This window comes from Neovison vison, chromosome 12 (assembly GCF_020171115.1).
Source record: "Neovison vison isolate M4711 chromosome 12, ASM_NN_V1, whole genome shotgun sequence".
Lineage (NCBI taxonomy): Eukaryota > Metazoa > Chordata > Mammalia > Carnivora > Mustelidae > Neogale > Neogale vison.
In genome coordinates this window covers 45,843,133-45,865,056 of record NC_058102.1, presented here as the reverse complement: position 1 = coordinate 45,865,056, position 21,924 = coordinate 45,843,133, and the positions used below count along the sequence as shown (strand labels likewise).

At 34.9% G+C, this 21,924-nt stretch overlaps 1 protein-coding gene across 3 annotated transcripts in view; it reads left to right on the top strand.

Moving 5' to 3' along the window:
• The window catches only part of TBC1D15 (TBC1 domain family member 15), a 73,413-nt gene extending 57,002 nt beyond the window's left edge, over nt 1-16,411 (top strand). For all 3 annotated transcript variants that reach the window (XM_044228281.1, XM_044228280.1, XM_044228282.1), the window contains 6 exons: nt 5,363-5,463; nt 9,972-10,071; nt 10,460-10,557; nt 13,343-13,459; nt 13,982-14,068; nt 15,071-16,411. In XM_044228281.1, the coding sequence (XP_044084216.1) occupies nt 5,363-5,463; nt 9,972-10,071; nt 10,460-10,557; nt 13,343-13,459; nt 13,982-14,068; nt 15,071-15,289 (722 nt within the window). In that variant the 3' untranslated portion in view covers nt 15,290-16,411. The remainder of the gene's footprint in view (nt 1-5,362; nt 5,464-9,971; nt 10,072-10,459; nt 10,558-13,342; nt 13,460-13,981; nt 14,069-15,070) is intronic.
• The last annotated feature ends 5,513 nt before the right edge of the window (nt 16,412-21,924 follow it).

The following is a 21,924-nucleotide window of genomic DNA, read 5'->3' as shown; positions in this document are numbered from 1 at the left end:
ATAGTTATTAAGTTGTTTGGATCTAAGTACTTAATAAATAGAAATGTTAGTTACTTCTTTGAACCTAGGTGTGCCTTGGAAAAAATTACTAAAACATTATGGCATCTGAACTGAGAAAGTTTGGTAAACTTTGTATGAAGTGCTTTCCTCCCTTGTGAAGGAAAATACTGGTGTGATGATACCTTTTTGGACAAGCCAGGCAGATAAAATTCTCCAGGCCATGTAGAACTTTACTCTGTTTTCTTGGTATGGGTTAGCAAGATGGTCTGGTAGGGTAGTAGCGGATTGTATGAGGAAGGGTTAAGGGGGAAGAAAATACAAGGAATTAATATTTTAAGGAGTACGAACTTGAGCTGTTTCTTTAAAAATCGACCTTTAGGTAAGTATAAGTAATGGAAAAGTCTCTGAGTTATCTACCATATGAGTGATTCCCAAGTGGAGAATAATGGAAGTAGATGTTTTCCAGATTTTTTTTTTAAGATTTTATTTATTTATTTGACAGAGAGAGAGAGTACAAGCAAGCAGAGAAGCAGGCAGAGAGAGAGGAGGGGAAGCAGGCTCCCTGTTGAGCAGAGAGCCTAATGTGGGGCTCAGTCTCAGGATCCTGGGATCATGACCTGCCGAAGGCAGAGGCTTTAACCAACACTGAGCCACCCAGGCGCCCCTTCCAGATTATTTTAATAGAGCTTGATATAGCTTTTGGAGAAGGTAATTGGATATTTAGCATATTAAACCTAAATGAACCTTGAATTATGGTACATTTTCCTCACCTTATGTGAATTCCTCTTCTTTTATATGTTAGGGGAGGATGTAAACTCTTTTGTGGATCTTGAGGCATTAGCCTCTTTGGTGACAGTAAGTTGAAAATCACAGATTTCTCTCTCTCTCTCTTTTTCTTTTTCTTTTTCTTTTTTTTTTTTTTTAAAGATTTTATTTATTTATTTGTCAGAGAGAGAGAGGGAGAGAGAGTGAGCACAGGCAGACAGAATGGCAGGCAGAGGCAGAGGAAGAAGCAGGCTCCCTGCTGAGCAAGGAGCCCAATGTGGGACTTGATCCCAGGACTCTGAGCCAAAGGCAGCTGCCTAACCAACTGAGCCACCCGGGCATCCCCACAGATTTCTCTTTAGAATGTAAAATTTAGCCAGTGCTATCTATCACACCTCATATTGGATAATTGAAAACATATTGGTAGAGTGCTTTTCAGGTTAAAGTGTTGTCATACTTGGTTTTGACTCCTTACCAATAGCAGCCTTTTGAAGAAGTGGGGAAATAATCCCAATAATATGAGTCAGGCTTTATTGTTTGAGACAGTGACTCAAGGTTGCAGAAGTAGTAAATTTTGGACTAGGGGTAGAGACCCAGGTCTTTATTTCAGGCTGGCATTTTTACTTCTACTCATCTACCACGCTGACCCATTGCCATTTTACTATAGGGACTAGGACTGTTGTCTTAGGGAACAGGAGGCATTGTCTTGTACTCTCAGGAGATAATTTTGAAATAGGAATTTGTGCGTTTTCTTAGGAGTTCCTGAATACTCAGTTTTTTCAGGGTGTAGTCCCAGACAGCTAACTGGGTAGATTGCTGTCTTTATTTTTCGGTATCAATCCCTCATTCTTTCTAGTCAAATACTTAAGTTATCCAAAACATAGCCAAGGTTCCTGTTAAGAATTCTGGCTTTGTGAGGTGCCAAGGTAGTTTTCATAAAGCAGTGCACCAAATTTCTCATCTTTTACCGTGGCAAAGTAACGTTGGCTATAAATTTACTCTCGTAGGTAATTCTATCATATTGAGTTGTTTGGCTTCATAGACCAACTAAATGAGGTATAGGTGTATTTACACTGAATACAATCTCATTAATAGTGAGGAAGGAGACAGAAATTACCAAAAGCAGATGGAAGAACTCAAGGAAAAATAATTTTTAGTTAGTGCAGAGACATTACGCTTAGGATATTTCTATGGGAGGTAATCTTTTTAAATGGTGTATGTACATAATGATGAGCCTAAATAACCACTAAAACATTAAATTTTACTCAAAATACTGTATGTAAGAAGGCAGAGTGTCTAATTTAAAAAAAAAATGATTTCCAGCTCCTAAGATTACTATTTTTTATTTGATACTCTAAGGACTAAGCTTCAGTTAACCTGAAAATTGACCTATATGTGTGAAATTTTTCTTTTCAATGGAAGAAAGTGTACAGTAGGATGATAAGAAGTTCATTTCTCATACCTCCCTGCTGAAACAAATTTGCTCTGAAAATAATTTTAGGGAACTCCTTGAGAAATTGTAGTAGTGCTGGTTAAGATGTGCATCAGTCAGCACTGCTGCAGGATCTTAGTGTCACCGAATGCTAATTTAAACAGCTTTAATCTTTCTTTAATTAAAAGGAATTTGTACATTAATTCCACCCCCGCAACTCATGACATACCCCAAAGAACATCATGTGTAAAATAAAATAGATTAAAAGCAACTAGAGTATGAAGATTAATTTGACTACTTGCTTCAGCTAAGACTTGTATAAGAAATATGGTAGTGATCCCATATGAAAGCTGGACTTAAATGATTAAATTAGCTTCTTAGAAATTTTTATTTATTATAACTTTATAATAAAGCAGTTTTATTTCCAGATGAAAGATGCTTTGTAAATCTTTTGAATAGCACACTTTGAAATATTTTTATTATAGACTGTATGCAGTCAGACCCAGTAAAGTAGTACTCCTTTGCACTCTGTTGAATTCAGATCATGTTTCTCTCATGCTTTAATTGGTTTAGGCTTTATATGTCTTTGCTTTCTCTGTGTCATTGCCATGTAGAAAAGTGCTGATAACAATTTAGTCTTCCTTCCAACGTATTTATTATTTTTTTAAAGGGTTTTATTTATATATTTGAGAGAGAGAGAGAGAGAGATCACAGAGGGAGAGAGAGAAGCAGAGAAGCCAATGTAGGGCTCCATCCCAGGACCCTGGGATCGTGACCTGAACCTAAGGCAGATTGCTCAACCAACTGAGCCTCTCAGGCGCCCCTATTCTTTTCTTAAAAGTGTTTTTTTTTGTTTTTTTGTTTTTTTTTTTAACGGTTCTCCAGGGAAACAGAGCCATTAAGGTTATGTATGTTTATATATTTTCATTTCTGTTTGCATATATTTATTATATATTTTCACATATATACACAGAGAAAGAAAAAGGTTCTTTTAAGGTGTTGGCTCACACGATTTTGGAGACTGAGAAGTCTCGCAATCTGTTATCTGCAAATTGGAGACCCAGGAAAACCCAAGAGCAGAGAGCCAGTGGTGTAGATACCAGTTCAGGTCTATAGGCATGAGAACTGTGGCAGAAGATCAGTGCCCCAGCGCAGAAAGCCGGACAGAGCGCATTCAACCTTCCTCCATCTTTTTATTCTGTTCAGGGCTTCCATGGACTGTGTGGTGCCCACCATATCCGGGAGGGCCATCTGCTTTCATCATTTCATCATTCAAATACTAATCTCGTCTAGAAACACCTTCAGGACTCTCACAGAAGTAATGCTTATTCAGGCTTCTGAGCATCCTGAAGCCTTCTCAAGTTGACAAATCTAATCATCACAAGCGTGCATGACTTTTTAAAAAGTCTGTGATAAATTTATAGAAATACTTACATTTAGCTATTGTGTCATACGCCACTTTTTTCTGGCATTGTCTTCAAATGTTATTCCTGGTTCTGTAATAATTGGATACCCACCATGGCAACCTAAGTGTTTTTTCATGCTAATGTGAGTAGAGCCATACTTTTTTGCAGGGTGTCCTATAGACATAGGTTGATAGGAACATAGCAGTAGATGTTGGGAAGCTCAGAACAGATAGAGAGAAATTTATTTGTAGGGAGTTCCTGAGGTGATCTGAATTGTCTCTGTGTTATACTTCTAATCTGAGGTTTCTCAAGAAACTGGCCTGCATGCTTCCTGAGGTCATTTGTTAACGCTTTATGCCAAAATGAAGAGAGATGTAGAATTGTGTATCATTTCTTGCAGAAATATCCTCTTCCCCTTTAAAATATATACTCCTTTAATGGCTTCAGTGCACATCAGTTTTCGTGAATGAGAAGAATGTAAGCTTTAGACTTACACATGAAAGACTGTATTTTCTGTGACTTCAAGCTGCCTTGGAATTTAAAAAAAAAAATCTCTGTGTAACTTTAACGCATGTTTAAAAGTTACCAAAGTTGAATAATAATTTGTGTGTAAAATGGCATACTATGAACTTCTGCCCCTTTGTTGGTTCAAGAATGTTTGTCTTAAATCTGAAATCATTTGTTAAAGAGTTGAAAGAATTGAGAGTTTTATAAGGTGGAACTAAAAAATACGGAGTGTTAAGCATCTGCCTTTGGCTCAGGTCACGATTCCAGTGGGATCACCCGCATCAGGCAGGCTCCCTGTTCAGCGGGAGGCCTGCTTCTCCCTCTCCCACTCCCCCTGCATTTATTTCCTCTCTCACTGTCAAATAAATAAAATTTAAAATCAGAAGAAGAAGAAGAAGAAGAAGAAGCTAGACATGTTCAGATAGAAAGCAAAACCAAGACTTTTTGTTTAAGTGAGGGGCCTGATTCTTTAACTTTCGAGTTTTTCTTTTTAATCATGGCCTATAATTGTCATGACTGAGAAATTACAACAGTGTCAAGAGAAAGGTCACCTTTCTCTTGTCATTGTTTCAGGTACAGAGTATTAATCAGATTAAACCCAGTTGCTAGCATTAGTTATCCATAGAGTAACAAGAAAAGAAAAACAAGAACATAGATATGAGTACTTAAAAGAAAGTACATAATTTTGTTATGACTTCTTTTGGTTTAGATTACCAGTGACCTGGTGGCTAAAGCAGTTCAGCCACTTTTTTCATTCTTGTTTAGCTTGTTCATGGCAGTTAGTGCTGTTGGCTGCTTGGGTCCTGAAATTTTTTTCCCCTTGACTTTTATAACACTTCCTCCCTTGACTTTTTTCCCTTCCTCTTTACTTCTGACTACTCCTTCTCAAATGTCCTTTGAGTATATCTCTTTTACCTTTGATGTTCTTCTGGGGTTTCTCTTCACCCCTCCTCTTTATCATAATTTTGCATATTTTTTAATAACATTATCCTTTCTTGATAATGATATCTACACCAAGACATATAATAGCAGCTATCTGTCTACTTGACATCTCAGTCTAAACTCATTTTTCTTACTCATTGCTAGACTTCCGCCTTGTTTATTTTCTTTTCTTGGTAAATGCCATTATCTACCAGTTTCTGAAAGCAAAGAACAGGTGAAATTTTAAGTGAAGTCATGGTGATATGCACAGAAGGATACATAAAGCTTAGGTTTTTCAGAGACATGATTTTTTTTTTTTCTCTATTCTTAGGGTATGTTCAGGGAATGAGTGACTTACTTTCCCCTCTTTTATATGTGATGGAAAATGAAGTGGATGCCTTTTGGTGCTTTGCCTCCTATATGGACCAAATGGTAAGAATAGGGGCTCCTTGCTTTAATCAAACTAATTTTGAAAGTTTTAGTTGTATAATCTTATTATATAAGATTGATGTTTATATTTAGAAATTATGGTGGAACTTAAAAGAATTACTCCTTGTTATTTGTTTCTTTTTTAAATAGCCTTTCCAAGGGGCTTGAAAATATGAACATTGCTTTTAATACAAAAAGTAGATAGTAAATGCCTATAGCATAGGAACAGTAGGGTTTAGTATCAGTAAATGCTTGTGTTCTGCAGAAGAGCTATGAGTCATAGAATATTGATGGAATAAATGAATTCAGTGCTTGTGAAGTAATTGAACTTTCATATTATCTGTTTTGGAGATAAAGCTTAGTCATGCCTAGTAATATCCTTACTTTTTGTGAACATTTTGGATTTTGTTATTACAGTATCTGATTTTTCTTCTAGATCTGTTTGAACTATTTGTAACAGTGACACTTTTATAGTGATTCATTGTTATTTTCTCAGAAGCACGTGAATATTAGAGTTGAACTGTGTTTATATATACATACTACTACAAAGAATATTGTATCTATTGATCATAGCTGGGAGACAGAATTCTGGGACAATAGCACAGAGAATATTAATAGGGAAACAAAATAGGCCTCTCAAGTAATCTATTAGAAAAAACAGCAGAGAGCTAAGAGTAGATAAAGCATATGAAATCCAAAGACCTGACTACATAGGTCACTGTAGTGTTTCAGAGAAAAACTAATATACTTGATACTGGACTTTGATGTTGGGTATTCAAATGGCTTGCTTGCAAGGGGATGAAGATTTTGAATATGTAGTCATATACAGTGTTTCCCTATAATATAAGGTTTAATTCATTTTCTGGGATACAAACGTGGAGTTTAGAAGTACCCTTCTCTTTTTTCCATACTTCTGTTCTTACCCTCTTGCTTGCCAGTTTTTCTTTCCCCTTCCAGTTTCTCCCATTTGTATCTATTTCCTCAAGTCTCTTATATCCATGGTTCCATCTCATCTTCACTTCTCCTACTTCTTTTCAAATGCATATTTGATAAGATTTGATAGTTTTAAAAATAACTTTTTACTCTTAAATTAATAAGTACTCAGAGTACCTAGTCATGAACATGAATTAATGTTTTGGATTATTTGGAAAGATTATTAATTGCAGTAATCTGCTAATATCATAGTTTGTCTTCCTTACCTTTTTGATTGATTGATTTTACCTGCCTTCTTAGTTCCAATTACTCCCAAGTGCTCTAGAAACCTGAGGCATTTGTTATAAAGGTCTGTACAACTGATACTAATTGTATAAAAACTGTTGTCTGCCTTTCTTGTGTTTTTGTTGTTTATCCTCTTTTTGCTAGAGCTAGTATGTTCCTTGATAAAAGGGTCATGTCTTTATTTAACTAGTTTTCCAGTATGCTTCCAGAATTTTCCTAATGCCAACATGAGGTTTTTGTAGAATAAACACATGAATATTTCCCCAGTGCTTAGTTTAGGCCTTTACTTATATTAAGTATTCCAAAAATATTAACATGAACATACTGTATTTAGATTTTTACTGTAATAACTTTGATAAAATTAATACAGTATTGACATGTTAAGAAATTGGTTTATGGTGCCATATATATATATACATACACACACATATACATGCATGTGTATGTACATACATGCATGTATCTGGGTCTCAAATGTAAAGACTTTTCTGAACATCTGTAATACATACTTTACAGTCTTTGTCATTTTTGTGTATGAAGGTTCAAATTCTTTCTTCTTTTTCATAGTAAATGTTTTCTGTGTTTGCCTTTTCCATTGAGGATGGTCTGGGGATTTTTCCAGTCTTTATTCTAAAAAAAATCTCTTAATATATTGTCTACTAACATTTGTTTTTCGATTTGAATAAAAGGGTAATATTTTGCAATCAAAATAATCTGCATGATTATTTTTTACTGCATTGCTATTGGTTTGATGTCCTTAAATCCATACCACCATTTGACTCCTTCTTTTTGTTTTACAGCTTTATTTCATGTAAGTTTTTATTTCTTTTGTGATGGCTGAATCTAATGTCCATAGATTTATTATATTTACTCATATCTAATGTAGGTGCAGGCGTAGGCTATGTGTCTATTATAGAAATACTATGGAAAGATTAGCAAAATGATCTAATGAACTTTCTTATACCCACTATTCATTTTGCCATACAGTTTAGTTCTTCCCTTCTCCTTACCTCCCTCCCCATATATATGTGTGTGTATATATAGGCATATATATACACATATATATCCACATGTGTACATATATGTATAGATACACAGATAAATATAAAGATATATAGATAAACAGATATACATACATGTGTATGTGTATATGCACACATACATATGTATTTGTATGCACACATGTACATATTTTACAGATTCAGTTGAAGCCATTTGTATATCCGTTGTTGATCTCATTTTCTTTTCTGCCAGAGTAGCTACTTTTCTAAAGTAGCTGTCATTTTGGGAGTGGTCTTTTTTTATAGCAGATTTGCCATGTTGGTACTACCAGATCAACTCTGGCCTTTGGCTGTCATAATAAAAATGATGCTGTTAATCAAAGAGTTGATTCTGTCTTTCCCTTACAGGTCCATGTGGTAAATGTGAAGAAATAATATCCCAAAGGCTTGTGTCAGTCTAATAAACTAGTTCTTTAAGCATAAAGGAGAAATCAGTTTTTGTAGAAAGATTTATTTATTTTAGAGCAAGTGTGTGTGCAGGGGGAGGGGCAGAGGGAGAGGGAGAGCAAATCTCAAGCATATGCCCTTCTGTGCTGGGCTCGATCGCATGACCCTGAGACCATGACCTAAACTGAAATCAAGAGTCAGGTGCTTAACCGACTAAGCCTCCTAGGTGCCCCAAGAAATCAGTTTTTTTTAAAAATCAGTAGCTTTAAAATTTTACTTTACTTTATCTTTACCAAGAATGATGCTTTGTCCCCAAAACTTAAATAGAACTTTGAGGGAAGAGAAGTTGTCTTTAGGCTTTTTCTAAGCATTAGGACAATAGGTCACCATAGAAGGATTGGGACACATGGATAAAAGAGATTGGAATGATCTAAGGAGACTTCCAGTTATTTTGGTCTCCCTTCCCAGCTTCCAAACCTTGACTAAAGTTTTGGTGGGGAGTATACTCAACTTTGCAGAGTGTTTAAAATTATATAAACCGTAGCATTTCTCATACTTCATGATCTTAGGACCCCTTCACAATCTTAGGTACTATTTTTTTTTTTAAGATTTTATTTTATTTATTTGAGAGAGAGAGAGACAGTGAGAGAGAGCATGAGCGAGGAGAAGGTCAGAGGGAGAAGCAGACTCCCCATGGAGCTGGGAGCCCGATGTGGGACTCGATCCCAGGACTCCAGGATCACGCCCTGAGCCGGAGGCAGTCGTTTAACCAACTGCGCCACCCAGGCGTCCCAATCTTAGGTACTATTGAGGACTCTGAGAGCATTTGTTTATGTAGGTTATATCTCTTAATGTTTACCTATATGAAAAATCAATACTGAGAAGTGTATATTTATTAGTTATTTAAAAAACAATAAACCTTTTATACTTTACCAACGTAATACTATTTTTTAATGAAAAGTAACTTTTCCAGAACAATTTACTGAGAAGATGGATTGTTTTCCATTTTCTTTGATGTCTAGTTTAATGGAAGACATCTGAATTTTCATATCTGATCCTGTATTCAGTCTACTGCAATATCACTTCTTGTATAGCCTTTACCCTTGTGGGAGAATTTAAAATCCAAAATGCATGTAGGATTTTAGAATTGTCATGAAAATGGTTTTCACAGATTACCTAATGTCATCAAATTTAAGAAACAATTAAAATGATTAGTTCTTCAAAATAAGATATATGTTACAGCTAAAATTTATTTTATTTTATATGACAGTTTGAAGAAATATTTAACAATGCAAGTGATTTGATAAAAGTTTATTGCTCAGGTGTGTGTTTCTTTCACCAAGTTTCTTTCTTTCTTTCTTTTTTTCTTAAAGATTTTATTTATTGATTTGACATAGAGAGCACAAGCAAGGGAAGAGGCAGAGGGAGAGGGAGAAGCAAGCTCCCTGCAGAGTAGGGGAAGCTCGATATGGAACTTGATCCCAGAACTCTGGGATCATGAGCTGATCTGAAGGCAGTGGCTTAACCCACTGAGCCACCTAGGCACCCTGTTTCACCAAGTTTCTTATTTGATGTAAGAAATAGGTATATCAGTCTATAGCTCTGCGTTTTTCTTTATCTAAGTGAAATGAATAGAGGAAAAGAAATAATCCTTAGTTTGAGACCAAGGAGTCTCTTTCCCTCCTTTTTAATGTGTTAATTTTTTAATTTGTTGTGATTTTTAAAGATATAACCAGTGTGGTATAAGTGCAGCATTTGTCCTTAAACTCATGGTTTAGTTATCAGTGATTTTGTGACATATTTATTAAGTATTATTTATGTGGTGACATTTATTTCCCTTTAAAGCATCAGAATTTTGAAGAACAAATGCAAGGCATGAAGACCCAGCTAATTCAACTAAGTACCTTACTTCGATTGTTGGACAGTGGATTTTGCAGTTACTTAGGTAAGCTTAGTAAATCAAATAATATACCCAGCAAACTGTAGAGTAATACACAGGAAAAAAAAGTAAAGAACTGCTTAAAGATACTTATACCCTATCACTGTTGCCTGAGTTCCTTTGACAAATAAAAGTGTGGGACCAAACTTTCTTTGTATAATTATGCCTTAAAACAGTTTATTCATAAAATGAATTATTTGTTGTTATTTTATGGTTTTCTTTCAAACAAATTTGAACTGTTTCCTTGAATTAGTAGAAGGCAATTAAATTTTAGGACTTCTAATAGCCTAAGCTGCATAGTAAAATTTGAGGTTGGAATAGGTTACTGTATTGTGAGATAATTAGCATAAGAGTAAGCCATATATATGTTTTTTTTTTTTTTCTTTCTGTATAGAATCTCAGGACTCTGGATACCTATATTTTTGCTTCAGATGGCTTTTAATCAGATTTAAAAGGGAATTTAGCTTTCTAGATATTCTTCGATTATGGGAGGTAAGTTCTTAAATAATTATACAAGTGTAATACTTATTATGGAAGGAAACACTTTATTCTGTAGAGTATAAATGGATTATAATAGCCTAACTGAAAGTTCTAAAGCATGTATCTTACGAAATTTTGATAGTTTTTATGGTCTTTCCTTAATGATCTTGAATTGAATACCTGGTCTTTGGAGCATTTTTTATAAATCACAATCCTCATGAGATTTGGGGCCATTAGATTTCCTAGAAACACTTTTCTAGACTGTTGGTAATTGTGTTCTTTCCTTGAGAGACTTGACTTTATGTGAGGCTCTTCCACATTCTGGTATAGATTTGTGTAGAGTTCAGGGAAGTTTTGACAGGCAGGCAGTTGAGATGGCACTTTGTAGTCTGAAGTATTGGGAGGGAGCTGATCTGTGTTTTGCTTTTTTAAAGAACTTTAAGGTAAAGAAAAATACTAAGAATAGTACACATCTTGTGAATATACAACCATTTACTTAGTTTCTACCTGATAGGTATTTTGCTTGATTGCACCAGTAGTGTTGCAACGAACATCATATGTAACACTAGGGCACATATTTTAATATTCAAATTTTCATGTGTACCTCTGAATGTATCCTTAGAATAAATTTCTAGATACCTCTGAATCAAAGACCTAGTCAGTTTTTAAGGGTATTGATAGATTTTGCCAAATTACTTTCAAGAAGAGGTGAAAGATGATTATTTTTCAGAATGGGCAACCAAAGGTAGGAAAGGCCACCACATTTAATCACTCGCAGTCAGCTTGAACTCTGACCTAATTACCTTAGCTAATTACTCAGGGTTGAGAAGGTGGGATGTAATGGTGGATTAAAAAACATCCCACCATCCATATTTAACATATGTAAACATCTTGCCATATTTAGTTCTAGTTTTTCTCTTTTTCTCCAAGAAAAAGAACTAAAGATATAGGTAACATTTTCTTTAATCTCCACCCCAAGTCCCATTTCCCTGCCCCCGACTCTAGACCGTATTGATTGAGTGTATATCCTTTTATTCATTTTGGACCCAGGGTAACTTGAAAAATAAAATTATTATTTTCTTCTAAGGTATGTTAATTATTAACAGATCAGTATATTTTTAAAATAGAATGTTCATGTAATGACTAATTGCTACTTTATCCTTATAAAGGCAAGGGATTACAGAAATTCTCCCAAGGAAGGGATGGGGGAAATAATCCATTGGGATAATAAATAGGTGTATATATAGTGGAACCCCTGTGTCCTCTAAGGCTTTTATAATAGCTGGAAATTGGTTCCTATACTTTTGGCCACCAGGCTACCATTAGAGAAGGGGATGTGCTAATTGAAAGGATCATTGCTTTGTGTGGGATGACTTCTTCTGTTTGAAATTAGAAGTAAAACTTACATGTTCTTGAGCTGGAATCATATTTAATTTAATATAATTATTTTTGAGGGTCATTATGGAATTTAATCTCCGTGGTTTGATAATTAAGCAAAAAACACAATAATTATCACATTCTAATTTTCCAGTAAATATGTTGCTGAGAACATATTTTTTTAAAAAGTTTATTTATAAACTGGAGTATAGTTGACATACAGTATTATGAGTTTGATATACAACATAGTGATTTAACATTTATATACATCATGAGATGCTCTCCCTTTAAATGTAATTACCATCTGTCACCATGCAAAGTTAATGACAATACTATTGACCATATTCCCTGTGTTGTATTTTACATCCCCATGACTTCTTTATTTTACAACTGGCATTTTGTACCTTTTAATCCCTTTCAGTTTTCCTACCTTCCTGCTCCCCTTCTCCCTTTGACAACTACTAGTTTGTTCTCTGTATGGAATCACAGTTTAAAGTTACCAGTTTGGTAAATAAGTATCTCAACTTCTTTAAAGGATGACCTGAGAATATTATTACTGTATAGATAGAATAATCCTCTGTCTGTTTACCAAATAAATTGAACCTTTAATGAAAACTTTGAGGTTAATTGCATTGTAAATTAAACTTATAAAAATGGGATTTAGTCTGCAAATTATTCAGTTTGATTTATTCTTGATGAAATAAGTAAAAACATTTTAGGTATGCTTTAGTAGTATTATTTGTGTGGTCTTTTCACTTTCCAGATAAGATATTGTTATGTATATTAATAGGAAATTAAGGCTTTAAATTTGAGGGCGTTATCTATATTTAAGAAGTACGCTATTGAGCAGATGTTTTACACATTTGGGTATAAATTTTGGCTAGTTGATTTGGTTTTTGTCACAATCAGAGATACTCTGTGTTATGTAATATAGTGTAGAGCTGTCTCTGGGAGGTTTTGATCCCATGCACTATTTCACTGAATTTTTTTTCTTTTATATCCATGATTTAGCTTTTTTTTTTTCCCTCCAGAGATCGAAGGTGATTTATAAGCGAGAAACTTAAAGGGTCAGGAAAGTACTGAAGAGGCTTCTACCTTATACCTTAGACTTATATTCGTGGATGTAGCTTCTTAATTAATATCATTTATCATATAAATTAGGCTCAGTGATATGCTTATTATAGTTACCTAAAGGGCCACATTTGGAATTCATCATATTCAAATAATGTTAAACCTGATGTTACTACGTAGGTGAAGGTAAGACTTCTCCACTCCTCATTTCCTAACTAGAAAAACAGTGGTCTGTCCTATCTATGCAACTTCTGCTTTGCATAGAAGTCATTCAGAGTTCAGCATTGTTTCTGTGAGGAAAATATTTTAGAATTGATACAGTTTACTAAATAGTTCTATTTTTTTATAGGTAATGTGGACCGACCTGCCATGTAAAAATTTTCATCTTCTTCTCTGCTGTGCTATTCTGGAATCAGAAAAGCAGCAAATAATGGAAAAGCATTATGGCTTTAATGAAATACTAAAGGTAGTTATTCCTTTAATTTAGATTTTAATATTTCAGCACTTTCCTTTGTTTGGTGGTACCAGTATACAAAACATTTCCCTGGAGCTTTATTGAATCCTTTGAGTAAAACTTAAATTATATCAATAACACTTAATATGAAACTGACTCTGAGAATGACAGTTCACTAAATACATACTGGCCAGTTATTTTTACCTGGCTAACTAGGAAGAAAAGGAAATTAAGCAAATGCTCTTTTATGTAGTTTAGTTTTCTTAAAAAAAAAAATGTCTTTTGCTTATAACTTTAAGATAACAGACTTGGGACAGCTGCTGGATTTAATGTTCCATATGCTTATTAGCTATTCTTTAACTTTAAAACTGAAATATATATTGAATTTGCTGCTTATTTGTAGTATGTGAATATTTTTATTTTAAGGTTTTTTTTATCTGCAGTGAAATATAACTGGTAATAAATTGTTTAAATAGTAGAATATAATAGTGCTTTTAGTTTCAATTATCATTTTATTTTATGGGTTCATTTTAGCATATCAATGAATTGTCCATGAAAATTGATGTGGAAGATGTACTATGCAAGGCAGAAGCAATTTCTCTACAGATGATAAAATGCAAGGTATGCAGTGTTTTCAATAATTGTAAGGTTTTTTATTTGTATGCTTTTGGTGGGCTGAAGTCAAGAAAGAATTTTTCTTTGTAGAAGTAAGATAAATGGCAGTTTTAGCAAGTTGAAGGCAGGCATCAAGCATTAGCTAGGATTTCACCATTATGGATTTATCACACTTAATTGAAAACAGTCGACTAATTATGCTAGATAAGAAACACAGTACAACAAAATGGCAAAAATAATGAAAACATTTCTGCAACAACTAAAGAGGCTGTAGAATTTAAGTATTGATGATGTATTATCCAGTCTGAGTCAGACTAGGACCTTATATTAAATGTGGTATCCCCAGTAAAGAGAGATGCTAATCAGAAATAATTAAATGAATAGTATTTAATCTGTGTCTTTACAACTGTATCATTCAGACTCTAAAAAAAAGTACTTTCTAAAAGCAAGGCAAATTTGGTATATTATGATCTGAATTCAAACCAAATCATTCTTCTGATGTATTTTGGCTTTTGCATTTTTATGAGCTTTCCTATTTGGTCTGTGTCATTTGTTCATGGTTCCAAATACTTATTTTGGTTCACTTCTACAAACATTTATTTGATAGCTGTTCTGTTCAAAATAGGTCAGTGAGACACATTTCTTTAAGGAACCTTGTGCATTAAGGGAAAAAGATGGTATAAATAAGATCTCATTTAATAGCTAAGATTCTATAATAACAGGGAGAATGAAATAAATGCTAAATATTAGAACACCTATGTTTGTGGGAGTGGTAGGGTGGGGTGGAGAGTGACTGACTTGGGAAAGATCACAGAACTGCTTATGAAAGAAGGGGTTAGGATTGCATTTGGAGAGGAGAAGGAAGTTGTAAGAAGATACATAACAATCATACTGTTAGAATAAATGTTCAGACTCTGGAACCAGTGTAGTCCTAAGGAGAAGTGTTATTTTGTGATTACTTTTCCTCAATAGTGAAGGATGGTGTTGTGTTTCATTTTGCATATTCAGGAATTACCACAAGCAGTTTCTGAGATCCTGGGACTTCAGGACAGTGAAGTTACAACACCAGATTCAGACACTGGTGAAGATGAAAATGTTGGCATGACTAGTCCTACATCTACATTTCAGAGTGACTCCTTGCCTGTACTTGCTACCAGTGGAGCCAGAGATGACAGCCCAACACAGACATTAGTGTCCCCAAATGTTAGCAGATTAACACCTGCATGATCATTCTATTTGCTTAGTTTTCGAAGAGACATTCTGTTGCAACCTTTTTCAAGTACTTGAAAGGTGGAAATTTAAAATCTTGGTATTGATCATGCTTTAAGGTTTGTGGAAAGAAAGTGTACTGATGTTCTTGCATTAAAGCTTTACAAAGATTTAAACTAATTATTTTTGTAGTTACTTCTACCAAATAGCCTTTCCTTTTCAATAACATTCCTTAGTATTTTTATAGCCAAGTACATTTTATTTTCTTGCTGATGAACTGGAATTGGATAAATATTACAAGTGGATGAGTTGGAAATTATGCACTTTGAAAAACATTCACTTTGTTTACTCTAAGTTTAGTGGGTTTTGGATTTGATTAAATTAAATGTTGGGCCTTTCTATAGCATTCTAAGCTGAGATGTAGATTGTGTTACCCAAGTGATAAGATAAAAGAATTTGTTTTTCTCTATTGTTTACAACAATACTCAGCTTAAATATTTATGCTGGTTGAATGTGACTTAAATTGGATATTTTCATCAATGCAATTTAATGTGTAGATAAAAAGAGCTATTTCAACCATAATAAGTGGATTGGCAGTATATTTTTTACATTGACGTTTTCTTCACTTGTATATAAAAACTATATAAGTACTTATTTATGAGTATAAGAAAGGATAGGCATATTTTCGTTAACTGAATAAACTTGACTATTGATTTGTATAACCTGATTTGACAAAAGTAATGCATAGCTTCAGTATGAGATCTTTTTCAAAACTATTTTCTTAACCAAACATTTATTTCATGGGACTACATTCAACCCTGGTATCCGGTGTAATTTTAAAATTAATTGCTTGTAATCCTCACTTTACTAATAATGTGTTTATTATCTTTCCTAATAATGCATTAACTGATTAATCAGGTCTTGAAATTTTTATAAAATGCTCTTTGCAAAAAGCTTATGTCAGAAATTTCAGTATACTATCATGAGTCTCAAAATAATACTTTTTTGTATATGAATGAAGCTGTTTTTACCATGCAGTGTTGCATGATTTTAAGTTATGTGGAATTAACATAACTGATTCCGTTTTAATTGTAATTTGTTAACTCCTGTACATATCATTAAAATAAATTTGAAGTTAAAGTAGTGTTTTCAGTTAAATTATACTTAGAAATAGTCTGATAGTTCTTCATTGGAAGAAAAAAAATCCAAGATGGTTCCCAGCACATTTTCTATTTTTATATGGTTGAAACAATCACTGGAATGAGTTATGGACATGAGAAAGAAGCACGACCCTTTTACAGCTAAAAGCGAATTTTCATCACCGTGGGCTTGGGCATAGTGTTGTCTTGGAGGGTATAATTGTCTGACTTGGGAAAGCAACTTCCTACAATTGATGTTAATAATATAAAATAAAAGTTACACAGTTCTGAAATGGTCCAGCAGGCAGATTTTTTTTTTCCTCCAGAAGACTGGGGAACCAAATAAACTTTTTTCCTACTTGAGTAGGAATCTGACAGTCACGACAGTCGAACTATTAGATTTTAGTTTTTTAATATCATATGTGTGTTATCTTTCATCAGTTAATAATGAGTAAGCCTGTTTAGACAAAAACATAAACTGATCAGACACTCGGCATCTTCAGTCTTTCATTTCCTGCTGTTCAGGAAATTGCTTAGAACATCTTGATGTCCTTCTTGTTCTTCCTGGACAGGGGCTTTGGAGGAGTTTTTTCCCCACTATGTAATGTCATATCTACTTCAGAGTTTAAAAAAATCTTAACACTTTTAGTAACTTGAACTTTTGTCAAGTTTTATTATAAAACTACTTGTTAAAACATACTGAAGAGTCTGAATTTCTGTCTAGCTCATTTTTGATGGGGAAGTAATAATACAGCACAGTGCTAGATAAAGTCTTAATGAGAGTCTACAAAATCCAGTTAGCAAATTCTATATAAACTTGAGTTACTGAGATTGATAAAACAGGTAGGTCAGGTAAATTGGTTAGTCTAACTTCTTAAAGATTTATTTATTTCAGTTTTCACAAGATGTTCTGTTCGTACCCTGATAACATGTATAATATATATGCTTTATAATGTGATATTTAATGTTAAAATTTAATTCCTAATTTAACTGAGAGTCTGTGGGAAGCCTCTTTGCATTTAAGACCATCCCTATCTCAATTGTCTCATGTGCCTAGGACTCTTCTATCTCTTTGTATGTTAGGAACTTTAGTCTTGGTGATGACTAGAGCTTTTTTTTGAATAAGGAAAAGAGCATTTTGGGATACATAGTTATTCTTGCTGAACCTGACCTTTCCAAAGATTTTATAGATGCCAACTAATTCTTATGGGATATTCATATAATTCTGTCCATCACTAAAGGTAGTTTATATAAATTAACCCAGAATGTTTGTTGAAGAACTTAAAACTTTACCCGACTTGTACACAGTGTTACTGTGTAACCAGGTAATATCCTTCTAGCTTGGATTTCTTTACTTTCAGAGAAGTATGAACCTCTTAATATATTTGAAGTTTTGTATGCATATTTTTGCAGACAGGTTACATAGTTTTCTCCAAGCATCCAGATGGTTCCTGAGCCTCCCTGAAGTTAGAGAACTGCCATTATATATTGTATTTCATAGGGTAACATTTTGACTTACTGTCAGGTAGACAAGTCCCTGAGTTTTAAAAAAGTAGTTTCTTGATTTTCTAAGGTGGATCTGCCCTGGTTTGGGCCACCATTTTTAGTATAAAGTGATGATGGTTGTCATGGCCTATTTTAGGTAGACTTCCTTTTCCATTGTATGTTTTGAAGAGAAACTTCCAGTATTACTTCGTTTCTAAACATGAAACAGGATTAAATTTAAAATGAAATCTGAGGTTTCCATCAGTATCTAATGTCATTACCTGATACCAAACATCTGTTCTTATCTGTACTTCTAATGTGAAGACACTGCTGTATGAATAATGCAATGTCTGTGACCTGTTCTCCTCTTGGGTTCTTATAATATGGGGATTTAACTTGTAGATATTTGAGTATTGTTCTGATTACAAATATTTTTCTGTCTTGTAAACCAAGTCCTGGTTTTTAGGTTATCCATCTTGACAGAGAAAAACATTGTGTTGCTCTTAGCAAAGGTAGGGTAGGGTAGGGCAATTAGACTGGACATATTTCTATAACTTCTATAAGATATCCAAAGCACTTTGAGCCCATGGGAAGTTACACTATTTACAAACTCACTGTAAAGAAAAGCTGATTACAATCACGATCTTTTTCTCTAACAACTATCAGGAATCAGAAATATCATATTTGCTTATATTAAGAATTGGAATGTTAGAATAGTAGGGAGCCAGCTATTATTCCTTTTCAAATATCTATATGGTATATTGCTTCTTATCTATGTGGGAAAGAAAACAGAATGAAAGAACATTCCAATAAGCTTAGCTGTGATCAATGACCAATCCGTTTGTGGTTCAGCTTTTTTAATTAAGAAGATGTATTAACCTCAGAGATGGGCTTTTGCTAGTCTGATTTGGGGCATGAGACCCAGTGGGTTAGTAGACTGCCTTAAAAACACAAATAGGGCTGTTTGTAGATTGTTTTAAATGTTGTATGGCCCAATTGTACAAGGGACTAGAATCTCTTTGATGAGTGTTACAGGCTCACGTTGTAAAGAAAATTGCTCTCCAGTGGAGAAGCCATCAAGGTACTTCTCAGTGCTCAGCAATTACACTGCATGCTGCTGTCACTGTTGGGCACAACTATTCAGGGTACACCCAGAGGAAATTTGGGCCACATGCTTTTCGTTAGCTGAGTCGAGTGTTAAATGAGCCAAATGGAGTATTTGCTGACTAGGAAGTCATTAGCAGTTAGCAGCTTCTAACCCAGATAGACAACGTGAAGACCAAATTGTTACATTTTCTGAGTGAAATTGTTTAAGTACTCTTACTTTTTGTGCTCGTAATAGACAAGCTATTAGAAACACATAGATGCTCCTATATCCTCTTCCAGAAGGAGGAAAAAATTCAAGATACATTCTTTTACACCTATCAGGGTGTAAAGAAGTCTAAAAACTGAATTTTGTTAAATTGCTCAATTCAACTTCTGAATAACTTTGGGACAAATCCTTATTTCCTTTTGGTTTACAGAGCTTTTAAGGATTCTGTATAAAGGCTAATGGACTTCCTAAAGGAAGGGAAATCCAGTCTGGCTCTCGGTAGCTTCCTTCACGTCCTGTTACCTGGTTTTCCAATCAGCCTTTAAACTTTGGTGTTTAGTATGACTTGTGCCAAAATTTTACAGGTGGGTGAGAATAGAGGGGAGCAGAATCCTTTTCCATAGATACTTCATAACTAAGAAGGGTGACAAAAGAAACCCTAGCTTCATAAACTAGGACTTATGAAATGGGTAGGTTAGCCTTGGCATAGGTACATCTTTTTTTAGGGAATAATGCATAAGCTGGTAGCCAGCAGATTGAATTCAAGTGATGGGAAGTTGGGGCCATCACAGCCTCAGCAGGGTGCTTTCCCTAATCTATTCCCTTGGTCCTAACAGGGATCAAGGGATGTCTCATTCTAGACATGAGACCCTAGTTCCCTTCTTAATCTTTTCAAAGGACTTACAGAAAAGGAGAATTTTTTAAAAAGTCTATTTAATTTTTTTTCCTTTTTTCTCAAAGATTTTATTTATTTGACACAGAGAGAAAGAGCACAAGCAGGAATAGCAGGCAAAGGGAGAGGGAGAAGCAGGCTTCCCAAGGAGCAGGAAGCCCGATACAGGACTTGATCCCAGGACTCTGGGATCATGACCTGAGGTGAAGGCAGTTGCCCAACCAACTGAACCACCCAGGTGCCCCTATTTTATTTAATTTTTAAATCGCTTTATTTCATCATGATGAGAATACTCTCTAATCTCATCACTTATTTCCCCCATCTCCCCACCACCTCCCCTCTGGTAACCATCTGTTCTCATAGTTATGAGTCTGTTTCTTGGATTGTCTTTTAACCTTTACTCTTTATTTTCATTTTTTAAATTTAAATTCAATTAATAGACATATAATGTATTATTCGTTTCAGAGGTGGAGGTCAGTGATTCATCAGTCTTCTATAATACCCAGTGCTCATTTCATCATGTGCTCTTCTTAATGTCCATCACCCAGTCACTGCATGCCCTCACCCTTCCCCTCCAGCAACCCTCAGTTTGTTTCCTAAGATTAAGAGTCTCTTGTGGTTTGTCTCCCTGACTTCATCTTGTTTTATTTTTTCCTCTCTTCTCCTATGATCCTCTGTTTTTTAAAAATTTTGTTCAAGTTCCACATATGAGTGAAATCATATCATAATTTTCTCTGACTTAATTCCACTCAGCATAATACCCTCCAGTTCTACCCACATTGTAGCAAATGGCAAGATTTTTTTTTTAAAAGATTTTATTTATGTATTTGACAGACAGCGAGGGTGGGAACATTAGCAGGGGAAGTGGGAGAGGAAGAAGCAGGCTTCCTGCTGATCGAGGAGCCCAAGGTGGGACTCGATCCCAGGACCCCAGGATCATGACCTGAGCAGAAGGCAGACACTAAATGGCTGAGCCACCCAGGTGCCCCAAGATTTCATTTTTGATGGCTGAGTAGTATTCCATTTTGTTTCTTAAATTCCACATATGAGTGAGATCATAAGGTATTTGTCTTTCTCTGACTTATTTTGCTTAGCATTATACTGTAGCTCCATCCATGTTTTTGCAAAAGTAAGATTTCTTTTTATGATTTTATTTTTATGGTTGAGTAATATTCCATTGAATATATATGCCATGTCTTTTTTCTTTAATTTTTAAATTTTTTAATTAACATATAATGTATTATTAGCCCCAGAGGGTACAGGTCTGTGAATCGTCAGGCTTACACATTTCACAGCGCTCACCATACCACATACTCTTTCCAGTGTCCATAACCCAACCACCGTCTCCCTACCCCCCTCCCCCTGGCAACCCTCAGTTTGTTTTGTGAGATTAAGAGTCTCTTGTGGTTTATCTCCTTCCCGATCCCATCATGTTTCATTTTTTCCTTCCCTACTCCCCAAACTCCCCACTTTGCCTCTCAAATTCCTCATATCGGGGAGAGCATATGTTAATTGTCTTTCTCTGATTGGCGTATTTTGCTCAGCCCAATACCCTGTAGTTCCATCCACGTCATTGCAAATGGCAGGATTTCATTTCTTTTGATGGCTGCATCGTATTCCATTGTATATATATACAACATCTTCTTTATCCATTCATCTATCGATGGACATCTAGGTTCTTTCCATAGTTTGGCTATTGTGGACATTGCTGCTATAAACATTCAGATGCATGTGCCCCTTTGGATCACAACGTTTGTATCTTTAGGGTAAATACCCAGTAGTGCGATTGCTGGTTGTAGGGTAGCTCTATTTTCAACTTTTCAAGGAATCTTCATGCTGTTTACCAGAGTGGCTGTACCAGCTTGCATTCCCACCAACAGTGTAGGAGGGTTCCCCTTTCTCTGCCTCCTCGCCAGCATCTGTCATTTCCTGACTTGTTAATTTTAGCCATTCTGACTGGTGTGAGGTGGTTATCTCATTGTGGTTTTGATTTGTATTTCCCTGATGTTGAGTGATGTGGAGCACTTTTTCATGTGTCTGTTGG